Consider the following 23,060-nt stretch of genomic DNA (forward strand, 5'->3'; position numbering starts at 1 on the left):
CCGCATAGCTCCGCCCCCTCGTGCCACCAATGCTCCGCCCCCTTTTCCGGCCCCGCGCTGCACAGCCCGCTGTCACAGGTGATTGGGGGGGGGGGGGCTTTTCATGCTGCTGGCGCAGTAGGCGGACACTGGCAGGCAGTGTCCGCCTACTTATCGTTCAGTTGGGGGGAAAGTTTCCCCTACACCTGAACGATTGGTTGGGAAAATCAAACAGGTTTGATTTTCCCAACTAGTTGGACAGACCGTTTCTGTCCGTTTTTCAGCGTGTGGGAGCAAACGGCTGATAATCGTTTGCTCCCACACACTGCCACATTATCTTTCCAACCAGCCAACTAGTTGGCTGGTTTGAAAGATATCGTCCTGATGTATGGCCAGCTTTAGTATACATTTCTGGATATAAAGATACCTAATGTAATTGGTGCCTGAGATCTATTGGCTAATCAGCTGTGAGAGAAGAGTATTCCACCAAACAAACCAATCTAATATTAACAACTTTTCATTAATCAGTATGGGACATTTTCTGATAAAATACCATTGGGGAGTGATTTACTCATTTGTAGAAAGATGTTGAGCTCTTTAGTCATCAAATTGCAAACATACATAATTAGAAAAAGAAGGCAGTACATAAACACACAGTTGAACATTAATTATTTTTATATTGACACAGTTTTTCTAACTATTGTATAAACACTGGTGGTCATTCCGAGTCGTTCGCTCTGTAAATTTCTTTGCATCGCAGCGTTTTTCTGCTTAGTACGCATGCGCAATGTTCGCACTGCGACTGCGCCAAGTAATTTTGCTATGAAGATAGTATTTTTACTCACGGCTTTTTCATCGCTCCGGCGATCGTAGTGTGATTGACAGGAAATGGGTGTTACTGGGCGGAAACACGGCGTTTTATGGGCGTGTGGATAAAAACGCTACCGTTTCCGGAAAAAACGCAGGAGTGGCTGGAGAAACGGGGGAGTGTCTGGGCGAACGCTGGGTGTGTTTATGACGTCAAACCAGGAACGACAAGCACTGAACTGATCGCAGATGCCGAGTAAGTCTGGAGCTACTCTGAAACTGCTAAGAAGTTTGTAATCGCAATATTGCGAATACATCGTTCGCAATTTTAAGCTGCTAAGATACACTCCCAGTAGGCGGCGGCTTAGCGTGTGCAACTCTGCTAAAATCGCCTTGCGAGGGAACAACTCGGAATGAGGGCCACTGTTCTTTCTAACAGGAAAAGAAAAATGGGCACCCCAAAGGGATTTGATATGGGATCCCGGCGGAATACCGGCAGCGAATCCAGACTTCAGGCCTGGTGACTTCCCCCTCGGGTGGTGGTGTGGACCACCACCCGAGGGAGAATACCAGGATTCTGTGCGTCGGCATTCACACATCCGTCGGGATTCCGGCATTGGGATCCTGAATGCCGGGATCCGACAGGCGGTATATTGACCGCATTCCCCACAAAGAACTAGAAATCAAGTTTATCTTATATAAACATCTTCTGCCATTAGCACAAAAGGTAAAATGCCAGTAAGTCACTTTAAAATAAACAAAAGCAAAGAGCATAGCTAGGCGCTTTAAAGTGTGAATACAGGTTGAGTATCCCATATCCAAATATTCAGAAATACAGAATATTCCGAAATGCAGAATTTCTTGAGTGAGATAGTGAAAACTTTGTTTTCTGATGGTTCAATGTACACAAACTTTGTTTAATACACAAATTATGAAAAATATTGTTTAAGAAGACCTTCAGTCTGAGTGTATAAGGTGTATATGAAACAAATGAATTGTGTGAATGTACACACACTGTTAAATGCAAAAAGTTATTAAAAAATAGGATTTTAATTACCTACTGGTAGATCCTTTTCTCATAGTCCGTAGAGGATACTGGGGTCCATATTAGTATAATAGGGTATAGACGGGTCCACTAGGAGCCATGGGCACTTTAAGAATTTGATAGTGTGGGCTGGCTCCTCCCTCTATGCCCCTCCTACCAGACTCCGTCTAGGAAACTGTGCCCGAGGAGACAGATATACTTTGAGAGAAGGTTATAAAGGATAGTGGTGAGATTCCGAACCAGCACACACAAACAAGAGGAAAGCCAAGCTAACCAAACTTTAAACCAGGTACAGCAACGGCTGAACCAACAAAACTTAACCAATTAACAGTGCAGGCAAAAAACAAAGCACCGGGAGGGCGCCAAGTATTCTCTACGGACTACGAGAAAAGGATTTACCGGTAGGTAATTAAAATCCTATTTTCTCTTATATCCTAGAGGATACTGGGGTCCATATTAGTACCATGGGAATGTACCAAAGCTCTCAAACCAGGTGGGAGAGTGCCGAGATTCCTGCAGAACTGATTGACCAAACTGAAGGTCCTCAGAGGTCAAATTATCAAACTTGTAGAACTCATCAAATGTGTACGAACCTGACCAAGTAGCTGCTTGGCAGAGCTGTAAAGCCGAGACTCCCCGGGCAGCCACACAGGAAGAACCCAATGACCTAGTAGAGTGAGCCTGTACAGATTTTGGACACGGCAAACTTGCCGTGGAATAAGCATGCTGGATAGTAAGTCTGATCCAGCGTGCAATTGTCTGCTTTGAAGCAGGACACCCAATTTTATTGAGATCTTAGAGAACAAACAGCGAGTCAGATTTTCTGTGACGAGCTGTCCGCTTCACATAGATCTTCAAAGCCCTCACAAACATCCAAGGACTCTGAAGTAGCAGAGGTGTCGGCAACCACAATAGGTTGGTTGATATGAAACGCAGACACAACCCTTGGAAGAAATTGCTGACGAGTTCAGCCCTATCTTCATGAAAAATCAAATAGGGGCTCTTGTGAGAGAACACCCCCAGCTCCGAAACACACCTCGCAGAAGTCAATGCCAACAGTGTGACGGCCTTCCAAGTAAGAAACTTGACGTCTACGTCCTGTAAAGGCTCAAACCATTCTGACTGCAGGAACTGCAACACCACGTTGAGATCCCAAGGTGCCGTAGGAGGCACAAAGGGCGGTTGGATGTGCAGAACCCCCATCAAAAATGTCTAAACCTCAGGGAAAGAAGCCGATTGTTTATGGAAAAAAATGGATAGGGTCAAAATCTGGACTTTTATGGAGCCCAAACGTAGGCCCACATCCACACCTGACTGCAGAAAAAGGAGAAAACGTCCCAGTTGAAATTCCACCACAGGAAATTTCCTGTTCTCAAACAGCAGACATATTTTTACCAAATACACTGGTAATGTTTAGACGTTACCCCCTTTCTGGCTTGGATCAGGGTTTAAATAAGCCGGGGTAGAATTTGACGCTCAACCTCCATGCCGTCAAACGTGGCAGTGGTAAGTCTTGATAAACGAACGGCCCCTGTTGGAGAAGGTTCTCGCGAAGAGGTAGAGGCCACGGGTCCTCTAGGAGCATCTCCAGTAGATCCACATACCAGGCCCTTCTTGGTCAGTCCGGAGAAATTAGAATTACTTGAAGCTTTTCCCTTTTTATTCTTTTGAGAATCTTTGGGATCAATGGGAGTGGTGGAAACACGTACACCATCTGGTAGACCCATGGAGTCACCAGAGCGTCAACCATCACCGCCTGTGGGTCCCTCAACCTGGAACAATACAGTTGAAACTTCTTGTTGAGACAAGAGTCCGACATACCGATTTGTGGAAATCCGCACAGACATGTCACGCACCCGAACACCTCCCGGTGAAGGCCCCACTCTCCTGAGTGGAAGTGGTGTCTGCTGAGGAAGTCTGCTTCCCAGTTGTCTACTCCTGGAATGAACATCGCGGACAGCCAAGTGGAGAATCCTTGTTACCTATGACATTGCTGCTCTGCTCTTTGTTCCGCCTTGTTGGTTTATGTACGTTACTGCCGTCACATTGTCCGACTGAACTTGAATGGCTAGATCTTGAAGAAGATGCAATGCCTGTAGAAGGGCATTATATATGGCCCTTAGTTCCAGAATGTTGATCGGAAGAATGGCTTCCTGACTTGACCATTTTCCTTGGAACTGTTCCCCTCTGAGGCTTGTGTCTGTGGTTAGCAGAATCCAATTTTGAATCCCGAACCTTCGGCCCTCGGTCAGGTGAGAAGTCTGAAGCCACCACAGAAGAGAAATCCTGGCTTTTGAGGACAGATGGAACCTCTGGTGCATGTGTAGATGCGATCTGGACCACTTGTCCAACAGATCCAGTTTGAAAGGCCTTGCATGGAACCTTTCGTACTGGAGCGCCTCGTAGGTGGCTATCATCTTTCCCAGAAGGCGAATGCATAGATGCACCGATATCCGGGTTAGTTTCATCTCGCACCATCGACTGGATCTCCAATGCTTTTTCCAACGGAAGGAATACCTTCTGTGCCGCCAGTATCATCCCCAGGAACGGAAGCCTCCGTGTTGGTTCCAGATGATATTTTTGTAGGTTCAGAATCCACCCGTGACCCTGGAGTAGTCGGGTTGAGATGGCAATGTTGTCTAACAACCTCTCCCTGCATGGTGCTTTTATCAGCAGATAGTCCAGGTACAGAATTTATGTTCTGCAATGCAAACCTTAGATAAGCCTGATGAGGCGGCCAAATCGGAATATGAAGGTAGGCATCCTTGATATCCAGAGACACCAAGAATTCCCCCTCCTCCAGACCTGAGATCACCGCTCTCAGAGATTCCATCTTGAACTTGAACACCCGTATGAACGGGTTCAACAACTTTAGATTTAAAATGGGCCTTACCAAACTGTCCGGTTTCGGTACTACAAACAGGTTGGAATAACCTTTGTTTTGCAGTTGAAGTGGAATTGGAACAACGACCTGAGTCTGTACCAGTTTTTGAATCGCTTCCTGTAAAGTCATATTTGCTTCATGAGAAGCTGGTAAGCCTGATTTGAAGAATCTGTGAGGTGGGAGTTCCTGAAACTCCGGTGTGTAGCCCTGGGCTATAAGATTTTTGACCCAGGGATCCTGGCATGACGTTTTCCACAAATGTGACTGAAAAATCTTAACAGGCACCCACATGCCCGTCTTCCAGGCAGTACCGTCCACAGTCATGCTGAAGGCTTAGAGGTAGCAGAACCAGGGTTCTGATCCTGTGGGTTTACCTCTATTGCATTTGAAGGCCGTAGAAGAACCTTTGGTTTTGTTTTTAAACTTCGCTGTCCGAAAGGACTGCAGAGTTGAGGCAGTGTAGGATTTTCTAGCTGGGGGGGGGGGAGCTGCAGAAGGAAGGTATGTAGACTTTCCCGCCGTAGCCTTGTATATCCACGTATCCAGTTAATCTCCAAAAAGGGCTTCACCTGTGAAAGGTAGGCTTTCCACGCTTTTCCTGGAATCTGCGTCCGCAGTCCACTGGCGTAGCCACAAGCCCCTGCGTGCGGACACTGCCATGGCAGTGGTGCGTGCATTGAGTAAACCAATTTCCTTTATGGCCTCCACCATAAAGTTAGCAGAATCCTGTATATGCTGTAGGAGTAAAATTATCTCCCCCTGGATAAGAAATCTAACCCGTCAATTAGATTACCTGACCATTTTGCAATGGCCATGCACAAGCTATAGTGGGTCTCTGGGCCACCCCTGCAGCTGTGTACAGAGATTTGAGTGTAGTTTCAATCTTGCGGTCTGCAGCATCCTTCAAGGAAGCTGCCCCAGGAACAGGTAAAACTATCTCACGTGGCAGCCTAGAAACCGATTCATCAACTATCGGTGGGTTTTCCCATTTTTTCCTATCATACTGAGGAAACGGGAAGGATGTGAGTAACCGTTTTGGGACATGAAACTTCTTGTCAGGATTTACCCAAGTTGCTTCAAATAGGGAATTTAATTCCTTAGATACAGGGAAAGTAGTTGAGGATTTATTTTTCACATTAAAATAAGATTCCTCCTCATCCTTGGACATCTTATCAGGAATGTGCAGGACATCTCTAATAGCTTCTATCAGGGCCTGTATACCCTGTGACAAAGTCGAGTCCACCTCACCCTCCTCTGGGTCTGATACATCATCATCATCATCGGTATCCGCCTGCATGATTTGGGCCAGAGTACGCTTCTATGGACAAATGGCAGGGGTCAGAGACGCTGGAATGACCACTGAATCTCTATTCATGAGGTCATCAACAGATTGCCTAAAGTATTGCGTCTCCTTCTCATTTTGGGATAATTTATTCTAAATATTTGAAATTATCCCTTTTAGTGAATCTAACCATACTGGTTCAGATCCACTAGCCTGAGAATGTGTACTATCCTGAGTACACTGCAGTGATCTCTCAGATTGAGAAAAACACTCTGCTGTGCATGATACACTCCTTTGACATAGTAAATGTGAAAGAACACACACACACACACGAATATAGGTTAAAAGCACAGTTAGCCCACACAGAGCCCTCCCAGGGAGAGACAGAGTATAATGGAGCCAGCCACACAGCGCCCCTGTAGCTAAAGAACAAATATCCTTAATAGGGCTTAGTACACCAAATCTTGCTCCCCCCCTGCTACGACCCCCTGGTACTGTTAAGGTGTTCTGGAGTCCTTGTGGAGGAGCTGCACTTCCCTGCCAATCTGCCTGTGTATAGCTGCAGAGGGAAAATGGCACTGGTGAGCTACTGGATCCGCTCATAGTGAAGCCCCGCCCCCCTTAATGGCGTGCGGTCCTCCCGGGTTTTTAATACTGGCCGAGGTAAATATTCTATTCTACAGTGGGTTAAAACCCCTGCAGTGTACTGCCAGTGTGGGTATCATTCGTGGCTTCAGCTCGCCCCTCACAGCGGTCACACAGTGTCTCTGAAGCCTGGAGCACAGCCTACATGTCAGCGCTGTGCTCCTACCCTTGTGCCGCCATTACAGCCGGTGACCCGCTAACCGGGACACCGGCCACCTACTCACCACTCCTGGCTCTGTTAGGGGAGATGGCATGCTGTGGATCTGTACACTTGCCGTAGTGGGTCTTGCGAATAGGACCCTCAGGAGTCCAGTGTCCGGTCTGCAGGGAACGGAACCATTAACCCTAGGGAGATTGGGTCCCCCCCCCCCACCCCCTAAGTCCCATGAAGCAGGCAGTCTGGTGCCAACCAGACCTGTCTGAAAATAAAAAAATAAATGCAGAAAACTCTTCAGGAGCTTCCCAAGCGTGACCGGCTACTCCGGACACATTTTCTAAATGGCGTGTCTGGTAGGAGGGGCATAGATGGATGAGCCAGCCCACACTATCAAATTCTTAAAGTGCCCATGGCTCCTAGTGGACCCATCTATACCCTATGGTACTAATATGGATCCCAGTATCCTCTAGGACGCAAGAGAAATATTGGCTAAAATGACCTTCAGGCTGTGTGTATAAGGTGTATATGAAACATAAATGCATTTTGTGCTTAGACTTAGGTCCCATCATTATGATATCTCATTATGGTATGCAATTATTCCAAAATACGGAAAAATACGATATCCAAAATACTTCTGGTCCCAAGCATTTTGGATAAGGGATACTCAACCTGTATATACATTTTAAAGAAAAACAGTATTAAAAATAAATAAATAAATAACAAAACATGAAAATATAAACACAATAGCATAAAATAAAATGAACTTCCAAGAGTAATGATCAGTTAAAGCTACCAGTGAGACCTTGAAATCTTTATTAGTTTCCAGCATGTGGGATAACATAGCGTAACACAGTTACAATCATAAATATTGCAACAGACTAAGGGGGAGATGTACTAAGAAGTGAAAAGAGTGGAGAAGTGAGCCAGTGGAGAAGTTGTCCAATCAACCAATTAGCTGCTCTGTATAATTTTACAGTATGCAAATTGTAAATGTTACTGCAATGCTGATTGGTTGCCATGGGCAACTTCTCCACTCTTTTCACTGCTTAGTACATCTCCCCCTAAATGTATGCATACTACATGCAGAAAATGACAGTCACAGGTAAATTGAGTGTTATACCTTAAAATGTTAAGTCACAGTTCAGCAGGAGAATGAATGAGTGGAAAGAGCTCCTGGAGCATAATATTGATGCAAGCAGCGAGCTACTCGCCAGGTGCAAATGCATAACCGCCGTGCAATGCTTTTGCACCCGTGCATGGAAGGGGGGGGGGGATAGGGCCTGACATGCGGGACGGACTAGTCTTGTGTTGGCGTTCCCCCGCATGTCAGAGTAACTGATCGTAGATGTGCTAAATTTAGAACATCTACGATCAGATCTGAATGACCCCCACTATACAGCATTACAGACCACAGCCAGATCAGACCACAAGCATAGGGAACGGTGAGCCATTAATTACTGGTCCACTATTCTGTAAAGATCTCTCTCCACTCAGTTATTCTCTTGCTGAACTCTGACTTAACATTTTAAGATATAACACTCAACTGTTCTGTTATTTTTAACTTAAATTTTGCTGTTTCTTTGTACTCTGTTTTATAATTAACATTGCTATAAACTATGAATAGATCAACAAAGAGGATATTTTAACAATTGCACCTATAACAGATACTTCTTCTTTCAATAACCATAATAGTTATGGAACTCCCAGTGGGCGGAGCCTTACAGAGGCAACACCCTCTTCATGCACGACAGTCAGTAGGAGCTTCAACCAGAGGATCATTTTAGTGGCTAAGTCAGAGGTTCTTCAAAGCAGTCCTCAAGGCACCTCAACGGTCCAGGTTTTAAGTATATCCATACTTAGCCACAGGTGACTTAATTAGCACCTCAGTCAATTTGATTTAACCACCTGTGCTGAGCCACCGATATACCTAAATCCTGGACCATTGGGTTGCCTTGAGGGCCGCATTAGAGAGCCTCTGGGCTATGTGTTTCATCAATCCACTTCCACTCCCTGTGATGTCAACAGTCTCTAGGCAGATATCTCATAGATCTGGATTCACTCCAGATATAGTTATACACCCCCTCCCTACCCAAAATGCAGCATGAAGGGGCTCAGTGAAGGTTGCGGTATAGGTGTATAAGTGTCTGATTCTGTCACACAGAGAATAAAAGGACATCTGCCCTGCCTCATAATCCAGATATATCCTCACTCTATCACAGTGAATATTATCAGGTAAATCTATCTGTGCGCTGTCGTGTTTCACAGAGTACTGATTATTATACCGATCTAAACACCAGGACTTCTTATTACCTCCAATGTACGAGTCCCCACCTCTCCTGTCTATACTGGGATAACACATCCCTACCCGACACCACACTGAGTTACCGACTTCCACATCCCAGTAATGTCGCCCTGACAAGAATCCTCGGGTGCTTATTACCGGAGGATAAATGTGAAATCTCTCTGGTGTTACTGGATGATTCAGGTTTGTATCTGACTTGGATGCAGTTTTCCCGTCACCAGAGATATGTATATAATTACTAGCTGTGGTTACATCCAGTAATATGTCTGCTGTTTTCTGCACATAGAGCCCTGTATTTACACCTCTTACTATATCAGATTGTGCATTACCAGCTGTGGTTTCATTCATTAATGTGCCTGCTGCTGCCTGCACATAGATCCCTGTATTTATACCCGTTATTATATCAGATATTGTGCGTAATGTCCCCGGGATTAAACCCACATCCAGATCTCCTCCATCATGGACCTGTGTATGACGTCTCTTTCTGTCCTCAGTATCACACAAGTCACCTGTGTCTGGTTCCTGTAAGACAGTCACTGGATCAGACACATCACACAGCTGCTCCATGTGATGCATCTTCTTGGACAGCTCGTCCTTCTTTATTTCCAGCTGCCGGATCAGGTCCGAGTACGAGAGTGAAATGCGCTCTTCCTGTCTAGAAATCTCACTCAGGACTCTCATCTGCAAGTCTTCCAGCTGTCTCAAGATATTTCTAAACAGGACAGTGACTGTCTCTCTTACACCAGCTGCTTTTCCTTGATCTTCTCTCCTGCGCGCCTGCAGACTCTGCACTCTTTTCTCTGTCTCCACTCTTTTTGTGATTAGTTTCTGCAGACGCTCTCTCAGCTTCTCCTTCTTCTTCTCAGAGGCCTCATCCAGTAACTCCACCTGATGCCCTCTGTGTTCCCCATCCAGCCTACATGACACACAGATACAGGTTTCATCCTCAGTGCAGTAATACTCCAGGATCCTCTTATGGACGGAGCATTTCCTGTTCCCCAGGGAAGTGGTGGGATCACATAAGACATGTTCCGCTGAGTTGTTGTGTACTCTCAGGTGATTATCACACAGATGAGCCTCACAATGTAGGCAGGATTTTACAGCAGGTACAGGAGAGTGAATACAGTAAGAGCAGAAGATCCCAGTTTCCTCCCGATCTGGCTGAGTAGATGGGAACCTCTCCACTATGTTGCACAGAGCTATGCTCCGTATAAGTGCAGGACGTTTCTTGAACTGTGCTCTGCATTCAGGACAGGTATAAGCTCCAGACCCCCTCTGTGTATCCAGCACACGATCAATACAAACACGGCAGAAATTGTGTCCACATGTCAGGGTTACAGGATCTGTATAAATGCTCAGGCAGATGGAACAGTTCAGCTCCTGTCTCAGATCAGCAGACGCCATCCCTGGTAGCAGAAGAGAGGAATGAACGTGTTAGTCTCTGATAGTCAGACACCAGTGAGGTCACATTCTGCAGAGGTTATGGAAGAGCTGTCACTTAGGTTATACATATTACATATAGGCTCAGACACACATAAATGGACACCATGTGCATGGGCTGCTAAGAGTTCAAGCAGGCCCCAATACTGGGGTGTCGTAGTCACAGCATATTTGGGTTACTTGGAAGATACAATGTGCTGCCACAATGCAGCATAACACAGGGTGGGTGCATGACCATGCCCAGTGCCATAACTAAAGGCGTGCAAGCAGTGCTGCCTCCCAAGATGCGAGGCCAAAGAGGTGCCACCAAAGGCGCTTCAAGAGAGAAGGGGGCCCGTAAGCAGGCTCTGATCTGGCACCGCAGTAAACTCTGGCACTGTGCCTACTGCGCTTGCGCATGTCTCCAGGAACATGGCACCCGTTCCGCATTCCCGTGTACATCTCTATTTCGTATGCGTGATTGTGTGTGGCCATTTTCCCAGTGACATTTGCAGCCCTGCAGCCAACACCAGCCGACGGAGTGGTAAGTATAATTAAATCAGTGCAGGGTGTGCGGTGTGTGGCCCCCCCCCCCCTGGACCCAGGGGCCTGTGTGCACCACACACCTTGCACCCTTTATAGATACGCCAGTGGATGCCTCCTTCCCCGACAGTGGCACATGGAACAGTAACCTGGAGCCTGTAGAGTGGCCTGGCACATCCTTCGGACACACCTGGCATTCAGGGTCCATTTCCCAGCACCCTCCACTGTGGCTTCATCACATGTGCAGCAGGACCGGCCTATGAGAGAGAAGTGCCCTATTACACCCCTGTCCGTGCCATATTAGGGGGTTTGGAATATACCTCAGCAAGTCCAGGCCCCTTTTCAATAGGTCAGATCATTCAGAACAATGGGGCTAATTCAGACCTGATTGCTGCTGTGCGTGTTCGCACAGCAGCGGTCAGGTCTGAAGTACGCATGCGCCGGCGCATGGCAGACAGCCAACAGCTGTCTTAGCTCTGCGATCGCCTCTGCCTGATTGACAGGCAGAGGCGGTCGCTGGGCGGGCCGGCAGAGTTTTGCCACAGCTTAGGGGGCGCGGTCCGGGCAACGCAGGCGTGCCCGGACTGTTGGGGGGCGGACTGTGGCGTCTGCAGGAGCTGCACTGGCTGGGAGCTACTAATACAGTACAAAAGCACTGCTGCTGTGCGATGCTTTTGTACTTGTATGACGGGGTAGGTTGCGGTGCGGACTAGCCCAATGCCCGGCGTCCCCCCGCATTTCAGGGAAGCTGATCACAGATGTGCTAAATTTAGCACATCTACGATCAGTTCTGAATCAGCCCCAATGTACTTATTCTAGAAACCATAAAAGTAATTTATTACGTTGAAAATAAATAATTTAGCATACTCTGCAGAATCATACAAAAGAAGAAAAAGAAAAAAATAAGATTTTACTTACCGATAAATCTATTTCTCGTAGTCCGTAGTGGATGCTGGGGACTCCGTCAGGACCATGGGGATTAGCGGCTCCGCAGGAGACAGGGCACAAAACTAAAGCTTTAGGATCAGGTGGTGTGTACTGGCTCCTCCCCCTATGACCCTCCTCCAAGCCTCAGTTAGGATACTGTGCCCGGACGAGCGTACACAATAAGGAAGGATATTGAATCCCGGGTAAGACTCATACCAGCCACACCAATCACACCGTATAACTTGTGATCTGAACCCAGTTAACAGTATGACAAACGTAGGAGCCTCTGAACAGACGGCTCACAACAATAACAACCCGATTTTTTTGTAACAACAACTATGTACAAGTATTGCAGACAATCCGCACTTGGGATGGGCGCCCAGCATCCACTACGGACTACGAGAAATAGATTTATCGGTAAGTAAAATCTTATTTTCTCTGACGTCCTAAGTGGATGCTGGGGACTCCGTCAGGACCATGGGGATTATACCAAAGCTCCCAAACGGGCGGGAGAGTGCGGATGACTCTGCAGCACCGAGTGAGAGAACTCCAGGTCCTCCTCAGCCAGGGTGTGCCCCTGACCAAGTAGCAGCTCGGCAAAGTTGTAAAGCCGAGACCCCTCGGGCAGTCGCCCAAGATGAGCCCACCTTCCTTGTGGAATGGGCATTTATATATTTTGGCTGTGGCAGTCCTGCCACAGAATGTGCAAGCTGAATTGTACTACACATTCAACTAGCAATCGTCTGCTTAGAAGCAAGAGCACCCAGTTTTTTGGGTGCATACAGGATAACAGCAAGTCAGTTTTCCTGACTCCAGCCGTCCTGGAAATCTATATTTTCAGGGCCCTGACAACATCTAGCAACTTGGAGTCCTCCAAGTCTCTAGTAGCCGCAGGTACCACAATAAGCTGGTTCAGATGAAACGCTGACACCAACTTAGGGAGAAACTGGGGACGAGTCCGCAGCTCTGCCCTGTCCGAATGGACAATCAGATATGGGCTTTTGTGAGACAAAGCCGCCAATTCTGACACTCGCCTGGCCGAGGCCAGGGCCAACATCATGGTCACTTTCCATGTGAGATATTTCAAATCCACAGATTTGAGCGTTTTAAACCAACGTGATTTGAGGAATCCCAGGACTACGTTGAGATCCCACAGTGCCACTGGAGGCACAAAAGGGGGTTGTATATGCAGTACTCCCTTGTCAAATTTCTGGACTTCAGGAACTGAAGCCAATTCTTTCTGGAAGAAAATCGACAGGGCCGAAATTTGAACCTTAATGGACCCCAATTTGAGGCCCATAGACACTCCTGTTTGCAGGAAATGCAGGAATCGACCGAGTTGAAATTTCTTCGTGGGGCCTTCCTGGCCTCACACCACGCAACATATTTTCGCCACATGTGGTGATAATGTTGTGCGGTCACCTCCTTCCTGGCTTTGACCAGGGTAGGAATGACCTCTTCCGGAATGCCTTTTTCCCTTAGGATCCGGCGTTCAATCGCCATGCCGTCAAACGCAGCCGCGGTAAGTCTTGGAACAGACATGGTACTTGCTGAAACAAGTCCCTTCTTATCGGCAGAGGCCCTGAGTCCTCTGTGAGCATCTCTTGAAGTTCCGGGTACCAAGTCCTTCTTGGCCCATCCGGAGCCACGTGTATAGTTCTTACTCCTCTACGTCTTATAATTCTCAGTACCTTTGGTATGAGAAGCAGAGGAGGGAACACATACACCGACTGGTACACCCCTGGTGTTACCAGAACGTCCACAGCTATTGCCTGAGGGTCTCTTGACCTGGCGCAATACCTGTCCAGTTTTTTGTTCAGGCGGGACGCCATCATGTCCACCTTTTGGTCTTTCCCAACGGTGCACAATCATGTGGAAAAAACTTCTCGATGAAGTCCCCACTCTCCCGGTTGGAGGTCGTGCTGAGGAAGTCTGCTTCCCAGTTGTCCACTCCCGGAATGAAAACTGCTGACAGTGCTATCACATGATTTTCCGCCCAGCGAAGAATCCTTGCAGTTTCTGCCATTGTCCTCCTGCTTCTTGTGCCGCCCTGTCTGTTTACGTGGGCGACTGCCGTGATGTTGTCCCACTGGATCAATACCGGCTGACCTTGAAGCAGAGGTCTTGCTAAGCTTAGAGCATTGTAAATTGCTCTTAGCTCCAGTATATTTATGCGGAGAGAAGTCCCCAGACTTGATCACACTCCCTGGAAATTTTTTCCCTGTGTGACTGCTCCCCAGCCTTTCAAGCTGGAATCCGTGGTCACCAGGACCCAGTCCTGAATGCATAACTGTGGCCCTTTAGTAGATGAGCACTCTGCAGCCACCACAGAAGAGACACCCTTGTCCTTGGAGACAGGGTTATCCGCTGATGCATCTGAAGATGCAATCCGGACCATTTGTCCAGCAGATCCCACTGAAAAGTTCTTGCGTGAAATCTGCCGAATGGAATCGCTTCGTAAGAAGCCACCATTTTTCCCAGGACCCTTGTGCAATGATGCACTGACACTTTTCCTGGTTTTTGGAGGTTCCTGACTAGCTCGGATAACTCCCTGGCTTTCTCCTCCGGGAGAAACACCTTTTTCTGGACTGTGTCCAGAATCATCCCTAGGGACAGCAGACGTGTCGTCGGAGACAGCTGCGATTTTGGAATATTTAGAATCCACCCGTGCTGTCGTAGAACTACTTGAGATAGTGCTACTCAGACCTCCAACTGTTCTCTGGACCTTGCCCTTATCAGGAGATCGTCCAAGTAAGGGATAATTAAGACGCCTTTTCTTTGAAGAAGAATCATCATTTCGGCCATTACCTTGGTAAAGACCCGGGGTGCCGTGGACAATCCAAACGGCAGCGTCTGAAACTGATAGTGACAGTTTTGTACCACGAACCTGAGGTACCCTTTGTGAGAAGGGCAAATTTGGACATGGAGGTAAGCATCCTTGATGTCCAGGGACACCATATAGTCCCCTTCTTCCTGGTTCGCTATCACTGCTCTGAGTGACTCCATTTAGAATAGGTCTCACCGAGCCGTCTGGCTTCAGTACCACAATATAGTGTGGAATAATACCCCTTTACTTGTTGTAGGAGGGGTACTTTGATTATCACCTGCTGGGAATACAGCTTGTGAATTGTTTCCAATACTGCCTCCCTTGTCGGAGGTAGACGTTGGTAAAGCAAACTTCAGGAACTTGCGAGGGGGAGACGTCTCGAATTTCCAATCTGTACCCCTGGGATACTACTTGTAGGATCCAGGGGTCCACTTGTGAGTGAGCCCACTGCGTGCTGAAACTCTTGAGACGACCCCCCACCGCACCTGTTTGTACGGCCCCAGCGTCATGCTGAGGACTTGGCAGAAGCGGTGGAAGGCTTCTGTTCCTGGGAATGGGCTGCCTGCTGCAGTCTTCTTCCCTTACCTCTATCCCTGGGCAGATATTATGGGGACGAAAGGACTGAGGCTGAAAAGACTATGTCTTTTTCTGCTGAGATGTGACTTGGGGTAAAAAAAAGGTGGATTTTCTAGCTGTTGCCGTGGCCACCAGGTCCGATGGACCGACCCCAAATAACTCCTCCCCTTTATACGGCAATACTTCCATGTGCCGTTTGGAATCTGCATCACCTGACCACTGTCGTGTCCATAAACATCGTCTGGCAGATATGGACATCGCACTTACTCTTGATGCCAGAGTTTCGCATATATAGAAATGCATCTTTTAAATGCTCTATAGTCAATAAAATACTGTCCCTGTCAAGGGTATCAATATTTCCAGTCAGGGAATCCGACCAAGCCACCCCAGCGCTGCCCATCCAGGCTGAGGCGATCGCTGGTCGCAGTATAACACCAGTATGTGTGTATATACTTTTTAGGATATTTTCCAACCTCCTATCAGTTGGCTCCTTGAGGGCGTCCGTATCTGGAGACGGTAACGCCACTTGTTTTTATAAGCGTGTGAGCGCCTTATCCACCCTAAGGTGTGATTCCCAACGCGCCATAACTTCTGGCGGGAAAGGGTATACCGCCAATAATTTTCTATCGGGGGAAACCCACGCATCATCACACACTTCATTTAATTTATCTGATTCAGGAAAAACCACATGTAGTTTTTTCACACTCCACATAATACCCTTTTTTGTGGTACTTGTAGTATCAGAAATATGTAACATCTCCTTCATTGCCCTTAACAAGTAACGTGTGGCCCTAAAGGAAAATACGTTTGTTTCTTCACCGTCGACACTGGAGTCAGTGTCCGTGTCGACCGACTGAGGTAAAAAGGACGTTTTAACGCCCCTGACGGTGTTTTAGACGCCTGGACAGGTACTAATTGGTTTGCCGGCCGTCTCATGTCGTCAACCGACCTTGCAGCGTGTTGACATTATCACGTAATTCCTTAAATAAGCAATCCATTCCGGTGTCGACTCCCTAGAGAGTGACATCACCATTACCGGCAATTGCTCCGCCTCCTCACCAACATCGTCCTCATACATGTCGACACACAAGTACCGACACACAGCACACACACAGGGAATGCTCTGATAGAGGACAGGACCCCACTAGCCCTTTGGGGAGACAGAGGGAGAGTTTGCCAGCACACACCAAAAACGCTATATTATACAGGGACAACCTTTATATAAGTGTTTTTCCCTTATAGCATTTTAATATATATATACATATCGCCAAATAAGTGCCCCCCCCTCTCTGTTTTAACCCTGTTTCTGTAGTGCAGTGCAGGGGAGAGCCTGGGAGCCTTCCCACCAGCATTTCTGTGAGGGAAAATGGCGCTGTGTGCTGAGAATAGGCCCCGCCCCCTTTTCGGCGGGCTTCTTCTCCCGTTTTTCTGAGACCTGGCAGGGGTTAAATACATCCATATAGCCTCCAGGGGCTATATGTGATGTATTTTTAGCCAGAATAAGGTATTATACATTGCTGCCCAGGGCGCCCCCAGCAACGCCCTGCACCCTCCGTGACCGTTGGTGTGAAGTGTGTGACAACAATGGCGCACAGCTGCAGTGCTGTGCGCTACCTTCATGAAGACTGAAAAGCCTTCTGCCGCCGGTTTCTGGACCTTCAATCTTCAGCATCTGCAAGGGGGGTCGGCGGCGCGGCTCCGGGACGAACCCCAGGGTGAGACCTGTGTTCCGACTCCCTCTGGAGCTAATGGTGTCCAGTAGCCTAAGAAGCCAATCCATCCTGCACGCAGGTGAGTTGAACTTCTCTCCCCTAAGTCCCTCGATGCAGTGAGCCTGTTGCCAGCAGGACTCACTGAAAATAAGAAACCTAAAAACTTTTTCTAAGCAGCTCCTTAAGAGAGCCACCTAGATTGCACCCTGCTCGGACGGGCACAAAAACCTAACTGAGGCTTGGAGGAGGGTCATAGGGGGAGGAGCCAGTACACACCACCTGATCCTAAAGCTTTAGTTTTGTGCCCTGTCTCCTGCGGAGCCGCTAATCCCCATGGCCCTGACGGAGTCCTTAGCATCCACTTAGGACGTCAGAGAAATATATATATAGCCCTGATCCTAAGTGGGCAGGAGGAATCAACCACAGTCACCAGCATGGAGATGCAGCAGCAACTACAGCACAACCCAGGAATGGACGGTTCTAGGTGCCAGACAAGGAGAATGGTGTTGTCAATAGGAAAATAAAGAGAACTCCTTTTTGGGTGACTCGAAACTGTAACTTATTGAATATATTAAGTAAAGAATGTTCTGTTATCTTATGCCAAACACAGAACACATCTAGATAAACAAAGTAGTATGTAAAAAAGTTGACGAGTAACAAGACATCAATATTAAAATGTATAAAGCTGTTTTCAAAGACAGAAGACTACCAAATGTCAATGAAACATGCTTCTCTAGTGATTAGACATAACATAGTAACATAGCATCTAAGGTTGAAAAAAGACAATTGTCCATCGAGTTCAACCCATTTGTGGTCTCCTATGCACGATTATTTTGTATAAAATTTTGACTGAAGTTGATGACTGTCGTTAAATTTTACCCCTCTTATTTATAATAACCATAGTGCGTGACTATGCCCCGTAACCCTGAATATCCTTATCCATTAGGAATTTATCTAACCCATTCTTAAAAGGTGTTGACTGAGTTGGCCATTAGAACTCCCTCAGGCAGGGAATTCCAAACACGTATCGTCCTTACCGTAAAAAAGCCTTTACGCCGTATTGTGAGGAATCTCCTCTCCTCTAACCTGGGCGAGTGTCCACGAGTTCTCTGTGTTGATCTAACCAAAAACAGGTCCTGCGCAAGATCTGTATATTGTCCCCTTATATATTTGTAAATGTTGATCATTTCCCCTCTTAATCTCCTCTTTTCCAGTGTAAACATGCCTAGTCTTGCAAGCCTTTCCTCGTATTCCAGCGTCCCCATACCATTAATTAGTTTGGTCGCCCGCCTTTGAACCTTTTCTAGCTCCAGGATATCCCTTTTGTAGTAAGGTGCCCAGAATTGTACACAGTATTCAAGGTGTGGCCTCACAAGTGATTTATATAACGGGAGTATAATACTCTTGTCCCTAGCATCAATTCCTCGTTTTATGCATGCTAATATCTTATTAGCCTTCTTTGCTGCAGTCCTACTTTGGGTACTACTGCTTAGTTTGCTATCCATGAGGACACCTAACCTTTTGTTCTTTTTACCACAGTGCATTACCTTACACTTGTCTGTATTGAAGCGCATTCTCCATTTCACTGCCCAAGCTTCTAATTTAACTAAATCGTTCTGAAGCGACTCAGTATCCTCCTCCGCATTTATAACTTTATACAATTTGGCATCATCTGCAAAAATTGACACCATGCTCTCTAGACCTTCTGTTAGGTCGTTAATGAAAATATTGAACAATAGTGGTCCTAATACTGAGCCTTGCGGCACACCACTTAGCACTTCAGTCCAAGTTGAAAAAGATCCATTAACCACAACGCGCTGCTCCCTATTATCTAACCAGTTTTTGACCCAAGTGCATATTGTGCTTCCTAGCCCCGATTCTTGTAGCTTGTAGATAAGTCTCATGTGTGGTACAGTGTCGAATGCTTTGGCAAAATCTAAAAAGATTACATCCACCTCTTTACCCTGATCTAGGTTTGCGCTTACGGTTTCATAAAAGCCAAGTAAGTTGGTTTGACAGGATCTGTCCTTCATAAACCCATGTTGATTTCTTTTAATGACCTTATTGACTTCAAGGAACTTCTGAATACTATCTCTTAGAATAGCTTCCCATACTTCCAATATCAGTAACAAACTTGGAGTTTTAAACAACCAGAAAATATGTTTATTTGAGATAGATATAGAATTTATATTTTTATATACACACACACACACACACACACACACACACACACACACACACACACACACACACACACACACACAGGTTGAGTATCCCATATCCAAATATTCCGAAATACGGACTTTTTTGAGTGTGACTGAGATAGTGAAACCTTTGTTTTTGATGGCTCAATGTACACAAGCTTTGTTTAATACACAAAGTTATTAAAAATATTGTATTAACTGACCTTCAGGCTGTGTGTATAAGGTGTATATGAAACATAAATGCATTCTGTGCTTAGATTTAGGTCCCATCACCAAGATATCTCATTATGGTATGTAATTATTCCAAAATACGGAAAAAGCCGATATCCAAAATACCTCTGGTCCCGAGCATTTTGGATAAGGGATATTCAACCTGTATGTATGTATGTATAATCAGTTGCAGAAGATCGCACCCAATGGACTTCACACAGATTAACTGTTACTCAGTTAATCTGTGTGAAGTCCGTTGGGTGCAATCTACGGGAACTGGTAGCTATGATTTTAATTTGCACCATGGCAGATATAAGAGAGGACGGAGGGTGCCAGTCTTTTGGATGTTATGATTATATATTTTATATACATATATATATATATATATATATATATATATATGAGAAATTATTAGATATATCTAATTATACATACATATACAGTATATATACACACATGACTGTGTTGCCTTGGCAACTAAAAAACAAACGAGGAAAAAAATAAGAATTTACTTACCGATAATTCTATTTCTCGTAGTCCGTAGTGGATGCTGGGAACTCCGTAAGGACCATGGGGAATAGTGGCTCCGCAGGAGACTGGGCACAAAAGTAAAGCTTTAGGACTACCTGGTGTGCACTGGCTCCTCCCCTTATGACCCTCTTACAAGTCTCAGTTAGGATACTGTGCCCGGACGAGCGTACACAATAAGGAAGGATTCATGAATCCCGGGTAAGACTCATACCAGCCACACCAATCACACCGTACAACTTGTGATCTGAACCCAGTTAACAGCATGATAGCAGAGGAGCCTCTGGAAAGATGGCTCACAACAACAATAACCCGATTTAGTTAACAATAACTATGTACAAGTATTGCAGACAATCCGCACTTGGGATGGGCGCCCAGCATCCACTACGGACTACGAGAAATAGAATTATCGGTAAGTAAATTCTTATTTTCTCTGACGTCCTAGTGGATGCTGGGAACTCCGTAAGGACCATGGGGATTATACCAAAGCTCCCAAACGGGCGGGAGAGTGCGGATGACTCTGCAGAACCGAATGAGAGAACTCCAGGTCCTCCTCAGCCAGGGTATCAAATTTGTAGAATTTTGCAAACGTGTTTGCCCCTGACCAAGTAGCTGCTCGGCAAAGTTGTAAAGCCGAGACCCCTCGGGCAGCCGCCCAAGATGAGCCCACCTTCCTTGTGGAATGGGCTTTTATAGATTTTGGCTGTGGCAGGCCTGCCACAGAATGTGCAAGCTGAATTGTACTACAAATCCAACGAGCAATAGTCTGCTTAGAAGCAGGAGCACCCAGCTTGTTGGGTGCATACAGGATAAACAGCGAGTCAGATGTTCTGACTCCAGCCGTCCTGGAAACATATTTTCAGGGCCCTGACTACGTCCAGCAACTTGGGAGTCCTCAAAGTCCCTAGTAGCCGCAGGTACCAGAATAGGCTGGTTCAGGTGAAACGCTGAAACCACCTTAGGGAGAAATTGAGGACGAGTCCTCAATTCTGCCCTGTCCGTATGAAAAATCAGGTAAGGGCTTTTATAGGATAAAGCCGCCAATTCTGACACACGCCTGGCCGAAGCAAGGGCCAACAGCATTACCACTTTCCATGTGAGATATTTTAAGTCCACAGTGGTGAGTGGTTCAAACCAACGTGATTTTAGGAACCCCAAAACTACATTGAGATCCCAAGGTGCCACTGGAGGCACATAAGGAGGCTGTATATGCAGCACCCCCTTGACAAACGTCTGAACTTCAGGAACTGAAGACAGTTCTTTCTGGAAGAAAATCGACAGGGCCGAAATTTGAACCTTAATGGACACCAATTTTAGGCCCATAGACACTCCTGTTTGCAGGAAATGCAGGAATCGACCCAGTTGAAATTCCTCTGTAGGGGCCTTCCTGGCCTCGCACCACGCAACATATTTCCGCCAAATGCGGTGATAATGCTTTGCGGTTACATCCTTCCTGGCTTTGATCAGGGTAGGGATGACTTCATCCGGAATGCCTTTTTCCTTCAGGATCCGGCGTTCAACCGCCATGCCGTCAATCGCAGCCGCGGTAAGTCTTGGAACAGACAGGGTCCCTGCTGGAGCAGGTCCCTTCTTAGAGGTAGAGGCCACGGGTCCTCTGTGAGCATCTCTTGAAGTTCCGGGTACCAAGTCCTTCTTGGCCAATCCGGAGCCACGAGTATAGTTCTTACTCCTCTCCGTCTTATAATTCTCAGTACCTTGGGTAAGAGAGGCAGAGGAGGGAACACATACACTGACTGGTACACCCACGGTGTTACCAGAGCGTCCACAGCTATTGCCTGAGGGTCCCTTGACCTGGCGCAATACATGTCCAATTTTTTGTTGAGGCGGGACGCCATCATGTCCACCTTTGGTTTTTCCCAACGGATTACAATCATGTGGAAGACTTCTGGGTGAAGTCCCCACTCTCCCGGGTGGAGGTCGTGTCTGCTGAGGAAGTCTGCTTCCCAGTTGTCCACTCCCGGAATGAACACTGCTGACAGTGCTATCACATGATTTTGCGCCCAGCGAAGAATACTTGCAGCTTCTGCCATTGCCCTCCTGCTTCTTGTGCCGCCCTGTCTGTTTACGTGGGCGACTGCCGTGATGTTGTCTGACTGGATCAGCACCGGCTGACCTTGAAGCAGAGGTCTTGCTAAGCTTAGGGCATTGTAAAATGGCCCTTAGCTCCAGGATATTTATGTGAAGTGACGTCTCCAGGCTTGACCACAAGCCCTGGAAATTTCTTCCCTGTGTGACTGCTCCCCAGCCTCGCAGGCTGGCATCCGTGGTCACCAGGACCCAGTCCTGAATGCCGAATCTGCGGCCCTCTAGAAGATGAGCACTCTGCAACCACCACAGGAGAGACACCCTCGTCTTTGGTGACAGTTATCCGCTGATGCATCTGAAGATGCGATCCGGACCATTTGTCCAGCAGGTCCCACTGGAAAGTTCTTGCGTGGAATCTGCCGAATGGAATTGCTTCGTAGGAAGCCACCATTTTTCCCAGGACCCTTGTGCATTGATGCACTGACACTTGGCCTGGTTTTAGGAGGTTTCTGACTAGCTCGGATAACTCCCTGGCTTTCTCCTCCAGGAGAAACACCTTTTTCTGGACTGTGTCCAGGATCATCCCTAGGAATAGAAGACGTTTCGTCGGGATCAGCTGCGATTTTGGAATATTGAGAATCCAACCGTGCTGCCGCAACACTACTTGAGATAGTGCTACCCCGACTACCAACTGTTCCCTGGATCTTGCCCTTATCAGGAGATCGTCCAAGTAAGGGATAATTAAAACTCCCTTCCTTCGAAGGAGTATCATCATTTCGGCCATTACTTTGGTAAAGACCCGGGGTGCCGTGAACAACCCAAACGGCAGCGTCTGAAACTGATAGTGACAGTTCTGTACCACAAACCCGAGGTACCCTTGGTGAGAAGGGTAAATGGGGACATGGAGGTACGCATCCTTGATGTCGAGACACCATATAATCCCCTTCTTCCAGGTTCGCAATCACCG

The 23,060-nt window shown here is 46.9% G+C and overlaps 1 protein-coding gene across 2 annotated transcripts in view; it reads right to left on the reverse strand.

The window, feature by feature from the left end:
• Window positions 1-7,595: 7,595 nt before the first annotated feature.
• LOC134936126 (E3 ubiquitin/ISG15 ligase TRIM25-like) overlaps window positions 7,596-23,060 on the reverse strand; it is a 110,517-nt gene continuing 95,052 nt past the window's right edge. For both annotated transcript variants that reach the window (XM_063931043.1, XM_063931044.1), the window contains exon 2: window positions 7,596-10,507. In XM_063931043.1, the coding sequence (XP_063787113.1) occupies window positions 8,841-10,505 (1,665 nt within the window). In that variant the 5' untranslated portion in view covers window positions 10,506-10,507 and the 3' untranslated portion in view covers window positions 7,596-8,840. The remainder of the gene's footprint in view (window positions 10,508-23,060) is intronic.

The sequence above is a fragment of the Pseudophryne corroboree genome, chromosome 6 (assembly GCF_028390025.1).
Source record: "Pseudophryne corroboree isolate aPseCor3 chromosome 6, aPseCor3.hap2, whole genome shotgun sequence".
Lineage (NCBI taxonomy): Eukaryota > Metazoa > Chordata > Amphibia > Anura > Myobatrachidae > Pseudophryne > Pseudophryne corroboree.